Raw genomic sequence first — 22,426 nt, 5'->3', positions numbered from 1 at the left:
ATTTGCGCCAGGTCCTTAGGAATCAACCCCCCTACCCCACCCCCCACACGGCACATTTTTTGGATGATTGGAACGTATACCCCTTTACATCTGTCTCCCTACTTTGAAGTTTTTTCCAACGCCATGACATAAATAATAAATAGATCAATAAATGAAAATGCAAAAATAAAAAAGAAAGATGTATATGTATTCGGATTGGCATGTTCCACTTTGTCCGGGTTGAAATCCCTGAGGATGCAAATGTACATTACGCCGCACTGCTTGCAGTACGTACATGGTATGGTACAGGCGTATCGCATAGGTATGTACTAAGACTATAAACCAAAGAGAATATGATATGTAAAACTATTACTCTGAATGCGTTTTACTTGTTTACAATGTAGCCTGTCGGGCTGCGGTGTCACACGCGTGGTTCACACTTGCACTTTAGGTGGCAGTGGAGGAAATTCGAACGATGTATGGATTATTGTCTCCTGGTAACTTTGGCAGTTACCTTTTGCTTTCAATCTACTTTTTAAGAATAATTCAACCCTCGCTAATCATATCCAAGCTGCATTTCGATCTTGGAAGAATGATCTTCAGCTACAATACAAAATTAAGGGATGATGTTGTGTACTGAGTTTTTCTTGATTGTTTACATCTGTGATTGTTTATGTCATGTATAAACTGATCAAGCTGTACAGTGTCATGACATATAGTGGTATAACTTCCATTTATATGCTTGCGCATCATTTTGTCAGAAGAAGAAATTTCTAAAATTAAGATTTTTAACATGTATATGATTATATGTGTTTGTTTGATTTTAGTATAATACCTGTAGAGAATATTTCAGTAATATGAAGTGCGACACATTTAGACGCATGCATGTGGTGTTTAAAGGTCTCATCTGAAAGACCAGCAACTTTCTCTTTTCAATGCTAAATATGACGATGGAGCATTCACCTCACTACCTACATTTACATCCTAAATAAAGTACATTAGCATGGCTCGAAACCATGATTTCTTCATCATGAAGCAAATGCTCTGTTACCACTGAGCTACCAATTTTTTAACATGAATTCATAGCTAAAAATTTGAAAAATTTATAACTAATTTTTTGGTTAATTCCATAAATATTATTCCTCTCTCTAGACACAATTCTGGGTAACCCCCTGCCTTTGGGGATATAAGCACATCATTTCTTTCAGAATGGGACAATGTCAGGAGAGCTTTTGTTATTTGTTATACTCTTAGTGTTGATGGCATCTATGAACAACAGGATAATGTTTTTAGATTATTATTTCTGATATCATATTTGTAAATTGTTTATGAGGGGTTGTTAAAGTTTGTGGACAAAAGGACACACTTATTAAAAATTCAAAGTTATGATAAGTAAAAAATATAGGAGGTGTGTAACAAGATTGTAGATTTGAACATTTTAATTTTAATTAATTTTTATAAGTATTGATTTCAGATACATGTATGACATTGCATGCTTGATCGGGGAGGGGGGCTACAGTTAGATAATATTCTGGTCAGCACATTCGATAAACTACAGTTGTACATGGAACTCATTAAATCACTTCTTTTTCTTTCAGTGGTCTTCAACTTTTAATCTCCAAGAAGGAAATGTAATTAAAAGATGAATAAAGTATCCCTAAGAATACCAGAAGAAAGGTTGTGTTGAGAAAAACAGCCCTTTCTCAGTACCTCAGAACTAGATGATAGCCCTTGTTACTTTATGCTGAATATGACACAGTATAGAAGATCTGATCATGAAGAAGTTACACCATTGATACACTTGCCAACTGCCAAAACTACTTTCTGATAGTATGACGAGATTAGAAGATATCATGGTGTAGTCATGACACAAACTGCAAATCAAAGATTGTCTTCCCCAGAGGATGAACAGAGTGCTTCACATGGATAACATTTCCTTTTCGAGTTTTGAAATTAGTAAGTATACAAAATATTTTAGGCCACATAGTCATAAAATAATTTTTTAGATTTCCATCCTTGCTTGGAAAAAAATGGGGCAGGTGGTGTATTTTTTATTTTTCAGAATATATATTTCCCGTTCATTATACTCGCATGTTACTGTAGAGTGTAGATTACTTCATTTTTTTTTTTTTACATTGTTTTCTTTGGACAGAAAATTTTCATACAGCAATATTATAATTGTTTTTAAGTGATTTTGAAGTACATTTTCATGTAACACTGAAGTTGAACATTCTTTTGCGCTTTTTTTGAATAATAGTAATTTTTAGCTCAGCTGAGCTGAAAGTTTAAATGAGCTTTTCCAATCCCCTGTTGTCCGTCTGTCTGTAAACTTTCACATTTCTGACTTCTTCTCAAGAACCACTGGGCCAATTTCAACCAATCTTGACAAAAAGCATCCTTTGTGAAGGGCTTTCAAGTTTGTTCAAATAAAGGGCCACACCCCCTTTCAAAGGGAAGATATAATTACAAAATTGCAAAAATAGGTTTGGGTCATTTAAAAATTTTCTCCTAAAGAACCACTGGGCCAGAAGAGCTGAAATTTACATGAAAGCTTCCTGACATAGTGTAGATTGAAGTTTGTTCAAATCATGACCCTCATAGGTAGGATGGGGCCACAATAGGGGATCAAATATTTTACATACAAATATAAAGGGAAAATCTTTAAAAATCATCTTCTCAAGAAACACTGGGCTAGGAAAGTACAAATTTACATAAAAACTTCCTGACATAGTGCAGATTCAGGTTTGTTAAAATCATGACCCCCTGGGGTAGAATGGGGCCATAAAAATCTTCTTCTCAAGAACCATTAGGCCAGAGCAGTTTACATAATTTACATGAAAGCTTCCTGACATACAGCTCTGTAGTGCAGATTCAAGTTTGTAAAAATAAAATTTCGAAAAGGTGTCGCTGTGTTTGGTGTAATTTTTGTTCGTTCTGCACAAACTTGCTCACTCAGCTTGACACAGCCTAGGTGTTCATATGTTAATTTTTTATTTTTCGTAACTTAAAATGTCGTGTAGCAATAGTGGCCAGATCAAATTTTCCTTCCAATGTTATAATAGGACTAGACATGGGTATCATTTTGCATACAATTTAAAGTATGTTTTTGCATATACACATTTTTCTAATGCCTGTACACATTGAATTATTAAACACCAGGCACGTCCTCCTATCCCCTTTACAAGCTATGTTTGTGTGGGTTTTTTTGGAGTTAGATTTTAGGTAGGAGAAATCATGGCCCCGTGAGTAGGTTGGGCCACAATACTTAAATAGGGATCAAAGTTTTAGAAGCGAATATGTAGAACAAATCTTTAAATATGGGCCAAGGTGAATCAGGTGAGCGATGTGGCCCATGGGCCTCTTGTTTGAATATGCAGTTTATGCAGGATCAGGATATGCCATTGCCATATCCGCTAATTAATGAGTCATAATTACCATCATTGTACCACAAAGCAACAGTCACTGTACTGTAGTTCTTTTGCTTAGCATTATTCAATTCAGTTTGCCATCATCTTCTTCTAGTCTAAGACACGCACACTCAATAATAAAAGTTCCAAACACAGAATTGGGAAATGGCATGGTATCGCATACTTTCACATTTAATAGCATCTCTATTAATCAATTTTAACAAGTCATACATGTGCAGTCACTTGACCAAATGCATATCACACTGCAACAGTCCTCCACAACTACCACATCTTTGGGTACCCTTATAATAGAAACATGTCAAATATAACCACAACATGCCAAAATGTTAGGGTCAGTCATTGAAATGCTCTAAATGTTTGATACACAAGCCAAATATTTGTTCTCAACTTCTTTTTTAAAAAAAAAGGTAGAATAAAAAACAATGGGGTGGATAATTTTGAGAGGGGTGGGCGTGGATGATAATCTGTAAATATGAAATTCTATGTGGCCTTAAGTACGGTAAATATGAAAGCAGGTCTTAGTATTTAACAATTTTGTTGATCCATAATTTATTTACAGATTTTATATGATCTTATTTTGTATAATTAAAATCTTAGATCATATATGTAGAATAATTATATCATTTAGCAAAATGTGATGATTTGTAAACTATAGATACATATACATGTAGTAAATTTGTGTAACAATTAATCCATTCAACCCAGAAATGAATTTGCATATTTTAATTGATTTTTAGCTCACCTGAACCAAAGGTTCAAGTGAGTTTTTCTGATCACATTTTGTCTGTCGTCTGTCCGTCTATCTGTCTGTCCGTCTGTAAACTTTTCACATTTTCGACTTCTTCTCCAGAACCACTGGGCCAATTTCAACCAAACTTGGCCAAAAGCATCCTTGGGTGAAGGGCTTTCAAGTTTGTTCAAATGAAGGGCCATGTCCCTTTCAAAGGGGGAGATAATCACAAAAATAGGGTGAGGTCATTTAAAAATCTTCTTCTCAAGAACCACTGGGCCAGAAGAGCTGAAATTTACCTGAAAGCTTTCTGACATACCGTATTTTGCCGAATATAATACGCAGTGGTGTTTAATACGCACCCCCCACTTTGAGCCTAAAAGTTGGTGAAAAAACGCACTTCGGGTGTATAATACGCAGCAAAAATTTTGACCAAGCGGTAATCTTTATTTTATACTTGGTGTTAATTTTCACTTAATATTTTTGCAGAAATAATGAATTCTAAACAACGCACAATAATTTGCAAACTTTTTGAGATGAGGTCTACATCGCGGTAATCTTCAATGAGAATCTTCAGGGAAATATCAACCCGGACAAGCCTGTTCATTTCAGCAAAGCACGAGATTTTGTAGCATTAAAGTCTTAACTGACTCGATATTTCCTTTGTTGAAACTTAAAATCAATCAAATAGCCGATGTTATAAAAATAAAATGAAACAATTAAACTATCGCTTATTTTACTGTAATCAACACACCATGGTAGGTACAAAGATGCAAATTATCAACTCCTCGTTAACTACGATGACTATTAAAATGTGTGGGAAAAAAATTTGTTAGGTATTTCTTTACCCGGAGGGGGTATCTAACAAAAGCAGTGTACACAACAATGGCTTCGTAAAACACACGCTTTTACGCAAGAATAGTTATTTCAAAGATTCAAATAAGTATTTCATTAAAAATTAGGCCTATTCATAAAACTTACAGTAAACAAACTTTTAGCAAGTGACAAAATTATTTTCCAACAATTTTAGCACGTGTCAAGGCATTATTGTGTACACATGCTTTCAATAATGGCGGCATGCGATGTAATGAATAGTCAGATCCAATGCAATTTGATTGGCTGTTTGTTTCATGATAATTGAATTATTTAGATATTGTAAGTATATATATCACATTTTCTGCAATTTTTCTTTTCTGTAGTAATTTTCTTGAGGTCGAATTTTCTACTTAATAAATAGGTGAACGTGAAAAGGTGCGGCGTACAGTATCCGAAGCCTTGGTCTTTGAGTGAAATATTACACTACTTAATCGCCGAGTTTCATCTGGAAAAAAAGGTCAAAAACCTATTGTGGTATATAATACGCACCCCTTTCTGACACAAAAATATTCTCTAAAAAAAGTGCGTATTATATTCGGCAAAATACGGTATTGCAGATTCAAGTTTGTTCAAATCATGGCCCCCGGGGGTAGGATGGGGCCACGAGGGGTTGATCAAAGTTTTACATACAAATATATAGGGAAAAACTTTAAAAATCTTCTTCTCAAGAACCACTAAGCCAGAAAAGCTGAGGCCAAAAATAAAAATTGATTTGTTTGATGTACTCTGACCGACCAATCAAATTTGCTCCTACCCGACCATTTTTTCCAGCAATTTAAAACTTTTAGGGGGGGGGGGGTCCCTTGAAAAATAGAAAATTCTCCTTATTCTAAAAGAAAATATTACAAATTTTCATGACGTTAAAAAAAAAACAAAAAAACAAAAAACCCTACCTACCGACCCACCTTGAAAAATGTGAGTCAGAGTACATCAAACAAAAATATTTTTAATGATGACCTGAGATTTACATGAAAGCTTCCTGACATAATGCAGATTCAAGTTTGTTCAAATCATGGGCCCGGGGGTTGGATAGGGCCACAATAGGGGATCAAAGTTTTACATACAAATATATATGAAAAATCTTTAAACATCTTCTTCTCAAGAACCACTGAGCCAGAAAAACTGATTTTTACATGAAAACTTTCTGACATAGTGCAGATTCAAGTTTGTTCAAATCATGGCCCCTGGGGGTAGGATGGGGCCACAATTGGGGGGGGACCCCATCAGTAAGCACGCCCCCTACTTCCGGTGTAATGGCAGTAACTGCAAAAATGAAGGCCATTGTGTACAATACTTCATTATCATTTAATCTTCTGACCCAGGGATCGAATGTTTTCCTACAATTTACAGTGGATCAAAGAGAATTGTTTTATAGTTTTTTTCTTCTTTATGCATATATGACCCAGTATGTCTCTGCAGAGCACAGATCTACATCTAATTACTTAATGTTCACTATTTTTAGCGATCAATTAAGTTTTTTAAAATTAGTTTTTCAATCAAAATTAGCATAAATATAAATCTATAGCTAACCAGGGGTATGATGCATGTGACCCAAATTTGTCATTATGCAGGGGCCTATATCTATTCTACAGAGTATATTTGATACGCATTAAAGTTTGAAAATTTTAATTCAAAATATGCATTAAAACCGCTGTTTGACCAAGGCATAAATATCATTTTAAAGTTACATATGTACGTAAGTATCTTTGCTAGATATGATGTTCAAAAAGATTAATCAGTTTTTTTAATTACTGATTAGATCACCTGAGTGGGTATAAGGATTGATAAACTAAGATTTTGAATTTTTAAAAAAGCTAACAGACAGATGAAAGAGCTTGATAAATACCATAATACAGTCCATCATAACATGGGTGCATGAAAATCAGGTTCTAGAGCAGATATTAATATATTAGGTAGAACATTGATGATACGTCTGGTATATGTAAGCTGTAACACCCTCTTCATTAATACTGTGCATTTTGACAAAATAGTATATGAAGTCCAGTGGTTCCATTGAATTTGAACATATGTTGAATAAATATAGAGTTAGTAGTGGTAGGGAACAGGTATTGCTTGAATGTGTCTACTAGATTTCTTGTTAAATAACCTTCACTTTAATTTCAGTCAAACATAATTTTGCATCAAAGAGAAAAAGTGGCTTTGACATAACCTAGAAAATACAATATTCATTAAAAAGAGCATGGCATCAGGATAGCTAGATGCCCATATTCCCAGCAAAATGAGCCAGTCCTAAAGAGAGTCCACTAGAGATGAAATAAAACTCATTAAAATGTATTGAGAAAAGGTATATATATATATATATACCAGTTTTGATTTGCACCTTAAGAGTATATTGATAATTTGTATTTTGACAGCTTCCAACTGAAATACAGTGAAAATATTGCTGCAGTACTGTAATTATGTCTCCCCTCTTTCAGGGGAGATATATTGTTTTTGTACTTTCTGTCCGTCTGCCACAAAATCTTGTGAACACTTCTCCTATATGGCTTATCGGATAGACTTGAAACTTTGTACAATGCTTCATTGCCATTTGTAGATGTGTATATTGATGGGACGGAAGGATCCAATTATTTTCCTAAAAGTTAATAGTAGATCTAAGAGGGGTGGAGGATGTAAAATACCTTGTCAACACTTCTCCTCCTATATGGCTTATTGGATAGATTTGAAACTTTGTACAATGCTTCATTGCCATTTGTAGATGTGCATATTGTCGGGACAGGAGGGTCCAATTATTTTTCTAAAAGTTAATAGTAGATCTAAGAGGGGTGGAGGATGTAAAATACCTTGTCAACACTTCTCCTCCTATATGGCTTATTGGATAGATTTGAAACTTTGTACAATGCTTCATTGCCATTTGTAGATGTGCATATTGTCGGGACAGGAGGGTCCAATTATTTTTCTAAAAGTTAATAGTAGATCTGAGAGGTGTGGAGGATGTTAAAATAGCTTGTGAATACTTCTCTTATACGGCTTATCCGATAGACTTGAAATTTTGTAGAATACTTCAATGCCATTTACGATGTGCATATTGCAGGGACAGATCAAAGATCCAAATGTTGTCCCTAATATAGTGGATTGTAGGGGTGGAGGGTGTAAAATAGTTTGTGAACCCTTCTCCTATGTGGCTTAATTATTGGAGTTCATAATGTCTATGTTCCTGCTCATGCTTTATCTTCCATACCATGCAGTACATTAAGGGGTTGGAGGTTTCATTTGGAGCACTTTCAATTTGGGGAGCTGGGGATACATTTGTTTTTCATAAAACCAATCTGAAGTTATGATATATTTGTCATAAAATGTTTATGATATCTGTATCACTTTGAATCTTTAAAAATGATAATTGATATGTGAATTAATATTTACAGCTGATCATTTGATAAACACTTACTTTGTAGAAATAGAAATTATGATTTTTATCTAATTGTACATTTCTTGCTACCTTTTACGAAGACCTTTTACTAATCACTTCTCTAAATATTTTTGCAGATTTGTCAGAATGTTATGCATCATGATCAACAGAAAAAAACTTCACAGGTAGACCAAAACTGACATGGGATGAGATCCTAAAACGAGACCTAGAGTTTAGAGGATTGGATAGGATCAATCCACTGGGTCGCCAAGTGTGGAAGTACAAACTTCAACCTCGACAGGACAGCCAGGCCTCACCCTTGCAAAAATATTAATTTGGCCTAGATAGTCAAAATGAGTGATGATGATGATATCAAGGTCTGACACTGTAAGCTCAGTAAGGGTAGATGCTGGCAATGGAGCTGTTAAGCAATACAACAAACAGGTTTAACATTGAACATGTTTATATACTTTTTTAGCTCACCTGAGCCAAAGGCTCAAATGAGCTTTTCTGATCACCTTTGCCTGTCGTCTGTCTCTCTGTAAACTTTTCACATTTTCATTTTCTTCTCCAGAGTGAACCACTGGACCAGTTTCAATCAAACTTGGTATGCATCATCAATAGATAAAGGGTATGCAAAAATAGGGTGGGGTCATTTAAAAAACCTTTTCAAGAACCACTGGACCAGGAAAGTTGAATTCACATAAAAGGTTCCTGTTTTGTGCAAATCATGGTATCCGGGGGTAGGGTGAGGTCACAATCGAGGATCAAAGTTTTACATTCATATATAGTACAGATTCAAATTTGTTAAAGGTCATGGCTCACAGGGGTAGAGTGGGGTCACAATAGGGGATCTAAGTTTTATATTTGAAATATATACAAGGAAAATCTTTTAAAATCTTCTCCTAAAAAACTAGATGCAGAACTAAACCCAAAATCGTAGCTCTTTGAGAAGATATTGGGGCAAGTCAGAGCGCTAGAGCTTCAGATGAACCCCTTATTAAAAATCTTCAATTTACGGCACAGAAAAAAAGTGCATGGTTAAGTCCCTCTATCACTGCATTCCTGCATCGCTGTCTCATGAATTTAATATTAAATAATTCCTAACATATTTTCCCATTATAATTGTTTCCAAGCATACTTTCAAATATTCCTTAAACCCACATATAACCTAAAAACTCCCAGCTTCATGTGATTTTCTTTGTTGATGTAGCCATGTTAGGTATACGTAGTCAGTCAATTTGAACCCCAGTTCATTTCCATACTCGTACTCATTTTGAAACATAATGTCTGTGTGAACTAATATCCCCACAAATATTTTTAGTGAAATATTTTGGATGAAATCATCCCAGTTGGGTTAAATACTTATTATTCAAAAACTGTAGGTTTGAATATTGAACTAATCTCACAGCTTTCTTAAGTTTGGTCCCCATCCACTCTAGTCTGTTTTTGCGCTTAACTATTGAAATGGAGTGTAAGGGATCAGACTAGGCTTTAATAGCATTATCAATTTTCAAAAGCTTTAGAAAAATTATACAATTTTAGGTCACTTGAGTAAACTCAGATGACATATTGCTATTGGTCTGCGTCCGTTGTAGTCCGTCGATGTTAACAATTGAATATTTTTAACTAAATTCTATAACTGAAAGGTGAAGATAACAAACAGCGATCAATCTACGATTCGAATAACAGAATTCTTTTCAAATTTAGTATGAAGCACACAAATTTACATTAAACCTTCCTGACATAGTGCATATTCAAGTTTGTTAAAATCATTTCCCGGGAGGTATGGTGTGGTAACAATAGGGGATCAAAGTTTTATATGCTGATATATTTAAAGGAAAAATCTTTAAAGATATCTCTTGAACTATTTAAGCTAGAGCTTTCATATCTTGTATATACAATTTTTATGGCAAAACAAATCTGACCTATTCAGTGTGTCCTGAACTACATTGTGTTTAAGGTAAAACTTATACGGTACCAATTTTGATGCACCAGATGCGCATTTCGACAAATAATGTCTCTTCAGTGGTTGGCGTGGGTTCGAATCCTGCTTGCACCGGTAAGTGAGAAAGTTTCCCAGTTTACTCTCGGAAGGTCAGTGGTCTCTTCCCAGGTACATTGTATCTGGGTTCTCTCTTCCACCAATAAAAACTGGGCACCACCAGATAACTGAAAAATTGTTGAGTGTGGCGGAAAACAGCTAAAACAATCAATCATATTATGTTCTTTGACCTTGTGACCCTGAACTCTGAGTTTGACCTATTTTTAAGAAAGTATAACCTATTAAGTATATCCAGGACTATTTTAGATAGGGCTTTCATGTATTGTATATAGATTACTTATGGCAAGGTCTTTCATATCATTCCAAGACCTATGACTTCATACCTTGGTCTTATCCAGAACAGCAATATCATGCTTGTCATATCTTTGTGTTATATGATTTCATTTTAGTAATGTTGTGTTCTTTAGAGGTAGGTTTGGGTCACATTATTCATGAGAATAAAGATTGATAAAATAGCATTTATAAATCAAAACAGCAGGGCCAAGGTGACTCAGGTGAGCGATGTGGCCCCTGGGCCTCTTGTTGATTTTGATATTTGTACAGATATCGTTTGTATGAGAAATGGAACTCTTTCTTTTTTCTTTTACAAATACATGTATTATCATATGGATCCATCTGTGTTGATTATTTAATCAAAGGACTACATTCAATGTATTAAATGCAAATTTATTGATATGTCTGTGGTTGAATTACTCATGTATGTATACATTTTTTTGGCACATGCAATTACATATATAATGTATATATATATATATATATATACTAATTGTACATATAACATCTCCTGTAATATAATAAAATATATGACTGAGAATAAAAGACCTGCTGTTTTCATTGCTACCATGGAACATTAAAAGATTAGAATAATTCAAATATCTTAATGAATTCTGTAATATATGAATTTGATATTTGTATACAATTGCCTCACTGGTGTTCAATGTGAACTTTGGTTTATCATTTCAGTTTGCTCTTTATATCAAATCAAAATTTAAGACAAATAAGGAATTATTTCCGAAATTGGTTAATATGGTACATTGTAGTAAAATAATCAAGAGTTTATTCATATGAGATAGCTAAATTCCACATGGATAACCAGTGACTGATTCTTAATTGTCAACATTTTCACCAAACAGTTTAGAAATTACCCCGGTACATACTATTGGGGGATTATAAAATTCCTTAAAAAGTGACATATTTTTAAATATCACCTTTTCAAGAAGAAAAATCCCTTTAAGTATATGAATCCTATGAAGAAATTAAAAGAGAGGTGGCTATAGGTATATGCGACCCACCTGATCTTTATTTTTCTGCAACATATTCAAGTGTGTTTTTATCACTTGTATGCTGAGATTCATTTGTGGCAAGAGCTGTTATGATGTCTCGAGTCAGAAAGCACCAGAATCCACTAGGAATAGTTTTAGATCTATGGAGCGCCAAATTAACAAACTCAAATATTTGAAGATATCTTTAATTATTTGAAGATATTATCAATTCATTTCATGCACGCAATCAAAGATCTCTTCAAATAATTAATATCTTCAATTCTGCATTATATATATATTGCGAGCATGAAGTGAATTATTGATATCATTATTTATTCTGCTGAATTGATGCACGCAATAATTTAATTGTTGCTCTACTCAAATGAATTATAATTTAATGATACCAACAATAGAATTAATGCATTGCTACAATTCAATTGAAGAGAGCAATAATTCATTAATGCTAACATCACTTAATGTGCACAATAATTGAATTATTGCTCTCTTCTATTGAATTAATGATATCATTAATTAAATTGATGCGTGGAATAATTATTTTAGAGAGATTATCTAATTGAGATATAATCTTCAATTCAAGATATCCACAATTGAATGATTTCTTTAATTGAATTGTTGCTCTTTTAAAAAAAAAATGATGCGCGCATTAATTGCTTATGAAAGAGCCTTGTATATATAATTAAAAAGATCCTCCATTGAATTAAAAGAGATAATCAAGTTATTCATACAGAGCTCTAAATTAATTTTTGCGAGCAATATTTCCACCACATGGATGTGCGCAGCAATTGAATTAATGAGAGCGATAATTGATTTGATGCGCGTATATTATTGGACTTCAATTTGAGCTTATGTAAAACATTAATAAGATTTTAAAAATCAACCTGGTGAATTTGTATTATAAAGGTCATGAGAGGACACGTCCAGTTTTTGAACAAAAACAGAAGGTAATATATTCCCTTGAATTTGCAATTGGTCATCTCTGTTCTCAGATCGGCAGGGAAAGGAGTGGGGGTCCAAATCACTTTTATGAGGGTGATTATTTCTCATTCGAAGGCGCGAATTGCCAATGTTCAGGGAATGTTTTAAATCTCTACTTGCCTTTCGAGACTGAACTAAGTTCATCAATAAAACTTACAAATATGTAACTTGAATTTTACCTTTCGTTATAATAGTTCAATGTATGCGCAATGTACCAGGTTCAATTGTCGGTGTGTTTCAGACGTGGTTAATTGGGGGGGGGGGGGTGTCCAACACGTAACACGTTTAGGGAAGGGCGTAATGAGTGCCAAAGGCACGAAATCTCTAAACAAAAATATCTAAGATGAAGCAAAATCGTGATTTTTGGGGGTTCTCTATTACAATTTTGTCCTCATATTTCAAGGTGAGATGATAGTCAAAATTGACATAATGTGCATGTACATATCATAAACATGTAGATATTTTTGTAACAGTATATAAAGGAACCGGGAACAAATCCTGATTCTGAAGTTATGTTATATAAACTGGTGTTATAAACCGGATTTTCAAAGAATTTATGGTTTTTGCAACGTTTGATTAAAGTTTTCTGTAAGGTCACATCTATGTAGTTACATATATAAACAGAATGTTCATGAAAATGTTCCCTTTTAGAGTGGAATTAAGATATCGCGTAACATTTCTTTACAAAGATATCTAATTTTTATTCATGTCAAAAGTCAACAAAAAACTTAAAGTGATACAAAAAATGTATATAATTATGAATACTTGTTTTAGATCCTTTAGGCACTGTATTACAGAATTTTGATTTTATTTATCATACTTTTTGGTCGAATTACTACAGAGTCTGGCCCGTACAGCATGCATTGGCAAACGAGGGAGTCTATAATCATAGAAGTATATATATATATATATATATATATATATATATATATATATATATATATAATAATGATGATTATCATAAGTTATTATTACATTAAAAGTCATCATTATGGACACTACTACCCCTCCCCCCGACCGATCGCGGTAGCTCATTGGTAGAGAGTTCGCTTCGTAACCGGGAGGTCGTGAGTTCAAGCATCGTTCATGCGTCAAACCTAAGACGTTAAAATTGGTAGTGTTAATTGCTCCTTCGCCAAACGCTCGACATTTAGAAGTGAGAATCACGGATCTTTTGGATGTGACCTTATAAACGTATATCCCTTGTCGTACATGTAGTAGGTGTTGGCACGATATTTCAAAGAACCCTCACTGCTACGACTCTGAACCCTATGGATACATCGGATATGTCTAAATTCGTGGTACTCCGCTTAAAGCTGGTTACGTCTCAATATGAATAAAATATTCTCGACGGGACGTAAAATATATAATCAATCATCCAATCAATACTACCCCCCCCCTTTATTTTTTATTTTCTTGCGGCGATAATTTCAACGAAATGTGTGGATTCCATGTCTATCCCATCCCAATTTCGATCTATGTCATTGTTTCACGCTTTTTTGTAAGCTTTAGAGATTTGGCCTTATTTATTTAGCGTGGTGAGAATGATTGTTTGGATGTTTCAGAGTGTTTGATTGCCCGTGTGTATCAGAGTGTTTAGCTGGCTGCGTGTATCAGAGTATTTAATTGGCCATGTGAGTCAGAGTGTTCAATTACACGTGTGTATCAGAGTGTTCATTTGCCCGTGTGTGCCAGAGTGTTCAATTGCCTGTGTGTAAAGGAAAGTGTTCAATTGACCGTGTGTAAAGGAATGTGTTCAATTGCCTGTGTGTAAAGGAAAGTGTTCAATTGCCTGTGTGTAAAGGAAAGTGTTCAATTGACTGTGTGTAAAGGAAAGTGTTCAATTGCCCGTGTGTAAAGGAAAGTGTTCAATTGCCCGTGTGTAAAGGAAAGTGTTCAATTGCCTGTGTGTAAAGGAAAGTGTTCAATTGACCGTGTGTAAAGGAAAGTGTTCACTTGATAAGCAAAAATTCAAGGATTGAATAAAACGATATTTCACAAATTTCGACCGCAGCAATGTCTTCTATGTTGTTTTTAGTACCAAATAGTAAATTTTCGTACTAAAATACCAATAACTGTCGAAGTGTTCAGTTGCAGGTGGGAAGTTAAGGTGTTCATTTGACACGCGTTACACGTATGTGTGTGTGTGTGTGTGTGTGTGTGTGTGTGTGTGTGTGTGTGTGTGTGTGTGTGTGTGTTCTAGATTCTTGGTGAGATTTAACAATCAAAATATGGGTCAATTTTTATCATCACCTTCATCCCCGTTTCTATAAAGTATACGTTTTTATTATATTTATATACCTACATTAGGTATACAGTGAAAGTTGAAGGTAAAGAACAGTGATCAATCCCCTAGTGCACAGTGCTTAGACTGTTAATTTGTCAATCGTCTGGGGATAAAGAATGTCGTATGTCTCAATGACCTTTAAAACGGTAGTCCTATGTCACGGTAGGCCTTCACACAATCAATACCCTTACTGATACATCCAAGAGCGTCATTCTTAAGTCAATTGTTGAGGCACTTCTCCCACACTTATTGACGTCTATATTTGTGAATATGCTTGAATTGGACATAAAATAACACATCATCTTTATTGACCATCTTTAATGTTTTCCATTGCAACGAATGAAACCATTTTTTTTTTCGACAAAAAGAAGCAGCACGCAGGAAGCTTACACAGTCTGTATGTAAACGTTCATAACATCGGCAAAACCGGGACCTGCAAACAAAATACAAAATAATATTTAAAAAATTGCATTATTTCCGATTCATTTTGGAAACAGTGATCACAGGATGAAACTATGGCATTCAATAAGCTTGAAATGTAACTTAAAGTTTATTGAACGGTTACTGAACGGTGACAGAACGGTTACTGAAAGGTGACAGAACGATTACTGAACGGCGAATAAAAGGTGACTAAATCACAGAAACTGGGCGAACTGAATGACAGTTTCATACTTTGGATCATAGTATAATCATATGATCTATAGAAAGAAAAGAAATTATTCCCTTATTTTTAACAGAGAGAAAAAATATCTCAATGATACCATATAGATACATGGAAAGCGAGAGAGAGAGAGAGAGAGAGAGAGAGAGAGAGAGAGAGAGAGAGAGAGAGAGAGAGAGAGAGAGGAGGGTAGATATACACAATCCACATGTACATACATGTATGTAGTCGTAAAGTAAGATGTACAATAGTGAGGTTGATATATTTTACATTATCATACTCGGTCTGAAATCACTGAAGTGCTTCAACTAAACTTTACAGCCATTGTATCATATAATAAGTTGTGGATAGAATAGGAGGAATGTGTTTACTACGCAGTTGTGTTAAGTAGGGCCATAGAAATATGTCAGGAAAAAAGCATATTAATAAACAAATCAATTTGTGACAAATTCTGTAAACACAACCCTTTTATACAAAAACAATATGTATATATCATTAAGTGCATATTGACCTCTTATACATTTTTCACCAGATCGACAGTCTCTACATCAACTCTGTATCACGTGATCAAATATCAAGATAAAAACGTATCGTGTATGTATAAACCGTTGGATTGGCACGATATCCAGATATCAATGCAAGTTGAAGTTAATATAACTTCAAAGCATATTAATTTCTTAATTTGAAAAGTGCTGAGAGCAAGTTTATTGTGACTTGTAACATGTCTAATTTTTGCATTGAATATGCAAGATGCGGCGATTTGTGCACATACGAAGTTGAATCTAGCCTGAAAAACATATTTTCTGTTGAAGCCAGAACTTGCTCCCCTAACTTTCCTTTGGCACTGAAGTTCACTTGTCACATAAATCAAACATCTTTCACTTAAAAACCTCGGGGTGTCGTGCCAATGATGAAATTTCTATGTACGGAAACCCTGTTTATGCAAATGAGTCCATTGTGAAAGTAACTATACGCGTAGATTAGGGGCGATATCAAGATCACAATATAATATGGATATTACTTAAGCATGTATGCTATATAAAGAAGAAATTGAAACTTTTTCAATATCAAAGAGAATTAATATAACCCATTTGACAGAAACTTTTACGCGATTGCAGTTTACCGTTTGACAGCGATGGTAAATAACGAAACAATATTTTGACATTTCCAACAACAAAAGGACTGTAGATATGTACGTCATGACCTTCGTCATGACGTATTTTTCATTGTGACGTCGTACAATGTGCCAGTGCGGTAAAGTATATTTATGTACAGCACTGGTAGTAAACATTTTATGGGGAAAGCCTTAACTCAACCGCGTATAATGTCATTTACTTCGATTCCAGTTCGTCAGTCCTGACCCTTTACTGTACATGAACAGCGGGAAGACTCCCTTATTGGCCCACGTGCAAACATCTTTCTTATCTATCACCACAAACCACCCCGCATCCTTTGGACATCCACCATAGTTTCTGTTGATGTAGAAGTGTCTTTTGACATGAGCGTGGTGCCTGAAAAGATCAAAATAGTCATAAATGTTGTAGATTTCTACGGAATAGATGTATTGTATCTGATGACATCACTAAAAGTATTTTGTTACAAACAGTACGGCTATCGTAACGACTAGATTTTCTGATAGCCATGAAAATAGAATGTACATGCATATATAAAAATCAATTTTGAACATTCATGAAGACGTGAACTGCAGCGCTTCACGTCTAAATACTTTTCAATAAGAGCTAGGATAGACTCTTCCTGGAGTATGCTGGCGTTTTAACGTCGCAGTTCATGCCCTTATATAAGAAAAGATTTGATAAAATAAAACTCCGCTAACATATACGTACCCTGCGATGGAGAAAAAGTTTGTTCGTGAATTCGGTTTTAGGTCGTACCAACTGCTATGTAACAATCTCGATTTGCTGAACCAGTTGATGAAGCTACTCCCACTTCCATCAAATTCCAAGTAAGCCAGCGTTTTCCCTTGACCTCCAAGTACTACACGGATCTGAAAGGTATATTTACCATGGCTACAATCAAAATGGCTTGGAATCGTAAGAAGAATCAATTTTGTTTGTATCTGAATGCTGGAACACGTCCCGTGGAAGAAAGGTTTTTCTCAAATAGAGATAAATGTGATAAATTTTGATATATGGCAACCAAGACTGGAGCAATTATGATTTGTTATCGTGTTAACGCCTACCGTTCATCATGTACATTTAGTTGCGATGGCCGTATCATGTACCCTAGCGTTGCACTTCATCAACGTCATATCGGAAAGACTCGACACGTTTATATACAATTACATGTGTTAGACAAAGAAACAGTTACTACTTATGTTAAATGTCTTAGGTTGGAAGAAGTACCGTGATCGAGAATCGATGACTGGACTTCCTCATTGCAAAATGATCACCCTTAACACTAGACCACAGCGACCGGAAGAATAGGAATTGTAATATGTGTCCCGTAGCATATAAAGTGTATTTTACATCACCTAATTCATATGAAAGGGTAATTTATCCTTTTCTTTTAATCTTAAATGGTCAAAAATGAGCATGCTACTAAGCAAATATATATTTATTTGGATTTATTTATTAAAATTCCTTACATTTACAAATAGTTCTATTTAAAGAAAAAACATGATACATGTATTATTCTACCCTAGATGCACAAATATCTATTTTTTATGCATGAATTCTTAGCAAATAAATCGGCTATTTCATATGCCAATACGAAGTCAATATAATCTCATATATCATCCCATTGTAACGGTGAAAATTTGGAGTAGTTTGGTTTATGTTCAGTGTATAAAATTTCCTGTTAGGTGGTCATTTGAACTATCAAAATTAAATTGTTTGTATGAGAGATGAAAATAACGACCATTGATCAATCTCATAAATTCCATAAACAATATAAGATAGAGAGTTGGGCAAACACTGATCCCTGGATATACCAAAGGTGAGATCAGGTGTCTGTGAGGAGCAACGATCCCGTGTTGACCGGTCGCATCCACCGTGAGCCCGTTATCTTGATCAGGTAATCGGAGTTATTCGTAGTAAAAGTCAGTGTGCCAAAAATGACCGGTATTGGCATGAAACATGTCAGACTGCATTTGACTCAATGATAGGTTGTATTGGCAAAGTAGATCGTTTTGATAATCATAGATTTTGCGAAATGTTGCGACTTTAAACGAGAGTGTTGGAAACCCTGCACCATCAACTTGTTTCTCAGTAGCCTGCTTCAATTTAAAAACTGACTATATGCAGAACAAACTCTTGCATATCGAATCATTTGAGAGATATAAACATCATATACAGGTGATAATAGAATGTTGCTACATGTATATTTCTAAATTTTACGAAACACGCTCTAACTGTAGCGAATCTGATGAAACCTGCAATCTAATAACTATTGTAAAGAATGTGAAATGAAGAGCATAGTAAACACGGACCCCTGGACATACCAGAAAGGTCAAACAATTGATATGAAACATGTATTTTGATACTTGTATCTTGTTATTATTATTGTAATAAACTTATCAAAAAATAGTGTATAAACTATAAACCTGGTTTTTTTCAAAGATCAAATCGGTAAGGGTGTTGGTAACTGCGATTTATGTGACGTCATTCCTTTGTTTAAGCGCCTCGTTATTTGTAAGGAACACAAAATTCCAGACAACTACTTCATAATATGTTGATTAACTTGAGTTCAATCTTTATCATTTTAATGTACACATTCTCTATTAATACAGTTATTTTATTATAGAGCTTATCAAAACTGTATCAAAAATGTCTTGAACATTTCGAAATTCAAATCCAAAGAGATAAACTGCCTCGAACCTAAGACATTTTGCATTCATGAAGGTCAGAAGCACTTTTCACTGAATTCACGTAGGCTGATGAGAAATGTTTTAAGAATTAAACAATGTTTTATATGACAAAACGCTTTACTAATATTATATATTGGGTATTTAATAATTCTTATGATTTGTAAAGAATCAAATATATTTCCAATATCAGTAAATCATCGTTAAATTTAGGCTGAAGGTGTATTGTAAGTAATTCAATATTATCATGCCTCTCCATTCCTTAAAACAATAGACTGTGGCCCGTTTAGGGCCTCTGTTCCGTTACTTTTTTTAAGAAATGGAGAGGTATATGTACTTGGCATGAACTTAAACATATCGATTGTTCAATTATGTTTACTGGTAAATAAGATGAGTCCGTGTTAGGGATAAGTTGGTCAAGCACATTTTGTTCACATTTAAGGTAAAATGTTTGGGTTTTAAGCCATTCAAAGTTTCGCTGCCATGTTGTATTAAACTATCTTCACCCACCTCTTCGATTATCTATATAACTTGCACATTTTCATGACTTTCCTTGTTTTTTTTTCAGTTTTAGAATAGATATTTGAAAGATAATAATTATCTAATTTTCAGAAGCTTGAAAATAATTGCGTATTTGAACATATCATTATTTAAAGCCTGTAGTACTCATGTGTTCGAGCTCACCATATGTACATACATGTAGTGTTTTATTATATAGATAATTTATGTTCAGTTGAGCAGGTAAAGCAAAAAATGTCAAATTTATCGACTAGCCACATCAGCTTGTGTATCAATCTCCTACGAAGAAAATTAACGTTTTTATTATTTTGTCGTTTAATTCATGTTCGGTGTTACTAAAATACCGATTAAGAGGCAGATCGGAGAAATACTACGGCAAGTTCGGGCCTCAAAAACATTAACTAATCTTTTCGGTTGCATATTGGAGAACAGTTATTACCAAGGGAGTCATTATCCTCGTAGCTTTTCAAAAAAAATAAAAACCTTGAAGTTGACCAACAGTAACAGTGGTAGATATACACGGAAATATTCACACCATATCTTCAGTTTAACTAACAGGTGGTGCGTTGTAGAACGCGACTGGCGGCGAGGTTTGCGCTAAAACTAAAAAGAAATCTGAATACATGTATGTTGTCTATTCTACCCTCCAGTTCCGATCCGCATAAATTTACATTAGATAATAAATTGTATTACTTTAAAACGACTAGCAAAGTTAAAAGAACGTCAAATCTTAAAAGATTTTCCCATGGTGTTTGAGGATAACATTGATTAACCAGAGCAAATATAATGTACACGGTAATCTTAGGTCGCAAGAGGACAATAATGTGCACCCCATGTTTAGCGTTCGAACTTCCGTATATTTCATAAAATTTTACACTTACACACACACACACACAAGTAGAATATTCCACCCATATATCTTTGGAGATATATAGATTAACACAATGCATTAATCTTTGATTATAATCGAGCTTATGGTTTTCTATAGTGTTATCTGTAATTATTTCAACTGCACGTGTAAGTGTATTTCTTTTACAAGGTGGAATTATAAATAGTGCAAATTGTTCTACATGGCATTCAAAAACTGTGCAAGTACGTACCTTCAAAATGCTGAGATATCTCCATTTATCAATTAGAGGACTTCGAAGATGCTTTCTAGTATCTCTCCAATTATCGAGATCAAAACCGTCCGGAATGCAACCAACTGCTGGTGTGCATCTTGAAGGTGATCTCTTGTACCATGCAGCACGAACATCCTGTTTGTTACCTTTAACAGCATGGAAAACTAGCTGCCAGTCTGAAATGGATGTAAATGTCAATTTATGTCATCGGATTGGTAAAATACATGTACTACTTTTGAGAGTCGAACAATTAATTTACTGTTTAGAAAATATCAGCATTTCATAGAACATTTGACACTACAAAAATGACACATTATTATTTCACAAAAAGAAATTAAAAACGTTTTGATCAACAATTAAAACTCACCATCTTCTTCAGATATGCCATAACTACCGGAAAGATCATGTGCAAAGAGCACGCAAACCAACATCCATGAAAACCAGATCATGTCGATTTAACCCTATAACATAACAATATTTAAAAACGAGTGAACAATATCATCAATCATATAAGGAATACTTAATCAAGGGTAGGGCAAACACGGACCCCTGCAAATACCAGAAGTGAATTAGGTGGCCTGGAGGACATCGCATCCCCACCGACCAGTCACCTGCCGCGAACCCCACACATTGATATCATGTTTAATCTAACAATATCTAAGTATATCAAATTAAATGGAAATGACATTGTCAGAAACCTTCCACACATGAGATCACATTATAAAAAAATACAACCATATCACTTACCTGGTATGCTCAGAAGACTCCTCCGTCAACTGTTAATTCGAGTATCTCAAAATGATTTCTTATATACAAAACAAAGTATCTGTAATCGAAAACACCTGCGGTTATTTAAAACACATTTTATTGTTTCAATGTTTCGATTATTATAAATTTCTTATAGAATTTTGTAAAACAGGTCCAATTTCATACCCATTACATCCTCTGACACAATTGTTTCTGAAGATAAAAGTAGATGCACCGAACTTTTCAAAGCGACTTGTACAAAATAAAATTAATGAGTAACAAAGTGTTCTCAAATATCTAAAACAATCTGTTACATCTAGCATGTTCTCGGATCAATCAACAATCGACGGCACCTATAAATCTATTAATGGTGTTCATGCTTGGATTTTTCAAAAATGGGAATACGGCCTGCATTCTGTGATTCTGGACGTTCCACATAACATCCTCCTTAAACCAAACGAAAATCCTTCCACATCCTGTCGTCAGTTCCGTAAGAATTACCTTTACTAAGAAAGGGATTATATGCAGTCAGCATAAACAACATTTTAGGTCGTACTTTTTT

The 22,426-nt window shown here is 34.5% G+C and overlaps 1 protein-coding gene and 1 long non-coding RNA gene across 4 annotated transcripts; one reads left to right on the top strand and one right to left on the bottom strand.

Moving 5' to 3' along the window:
• The first annotated feature begins 309 nt into the window (after positions 1–309).
• On the top strand, positions 310–11,267 carry LOC125677845 (uncharacterized). Of its 2 annotated transcripts, XR_008801160.1 has the most exons (3): positions 310–1,935; positions 7,138–7,318; positions 8,521–11,267. It is a non-coding gene; the product is annotated as an uncharacterized LOC125677845 (long non-coding RNA). The 2 variants fall into 2 exon arrangements; XR_008801161.1 differs by lacking the exon at positions 7,138–7,318.
• Positions 11,268–15,296: 4,029 nt separating this feature from the next.
• On the bottom strand, positions 15,297–22,131 carry LOC130052757 (uncharacterized). Of its 2 annotated transcripts, XM_056158677.1 has the most exons (7): positions 22,051–22,131; positions 21,865–21,943; positions 21,485–21,578; positions 21,097–21,293; positions 17,499–17,659; positions 16,990–17,165; positions 15,297–15,426 (listed from the first exon to the last, which is right to left on the bottom strand). In XM_056158677.1, the coding sequence occupies exons 3-7, from the start codon at positions 21,564–21,566 to the stop codon at positions 15,380–15,382; spliced, it is 663 nt and encodes a 220-aa protein (XP_056014652.1). In that variant the 5' UTR covers positions 21,567–21,578; positions 21,865–21,943; positions 22,051–22,131; the 3' UTR covers positions 15,297–15,379. The 2 variants fall into 2 exon arrangements, with proteins under 2 accessions (XP_056014652.1, XP_056014653.1); XM_056158678.1 differs by lacking the exon at positions 22,051–22,131 and having other exon boundaries at positions 21,865–21,953.
• Between the last annotated feature and the right edge of the window lie 295 nt (positions 22,132–22,426).

The sequence above is a fragment of the Ostrea edulis genome, chromosome 3, assembly GCF_947568905.1.
Source record: "Ostrea edulis chromosome 3, xbOstEdul1.1, whole genome shotgun sequence".
NCBI classification, from domain to species: Eukaryota; Metazoa; Mollusca; class Bivalvia; order Ostreida; family Ostreidae; genus Ostrea; species Ostrea edulis.
Note: the sequence above shows the minus strand (reverse complement) of the source record. Positions and strands in the feature narration are given on the sequence as shown.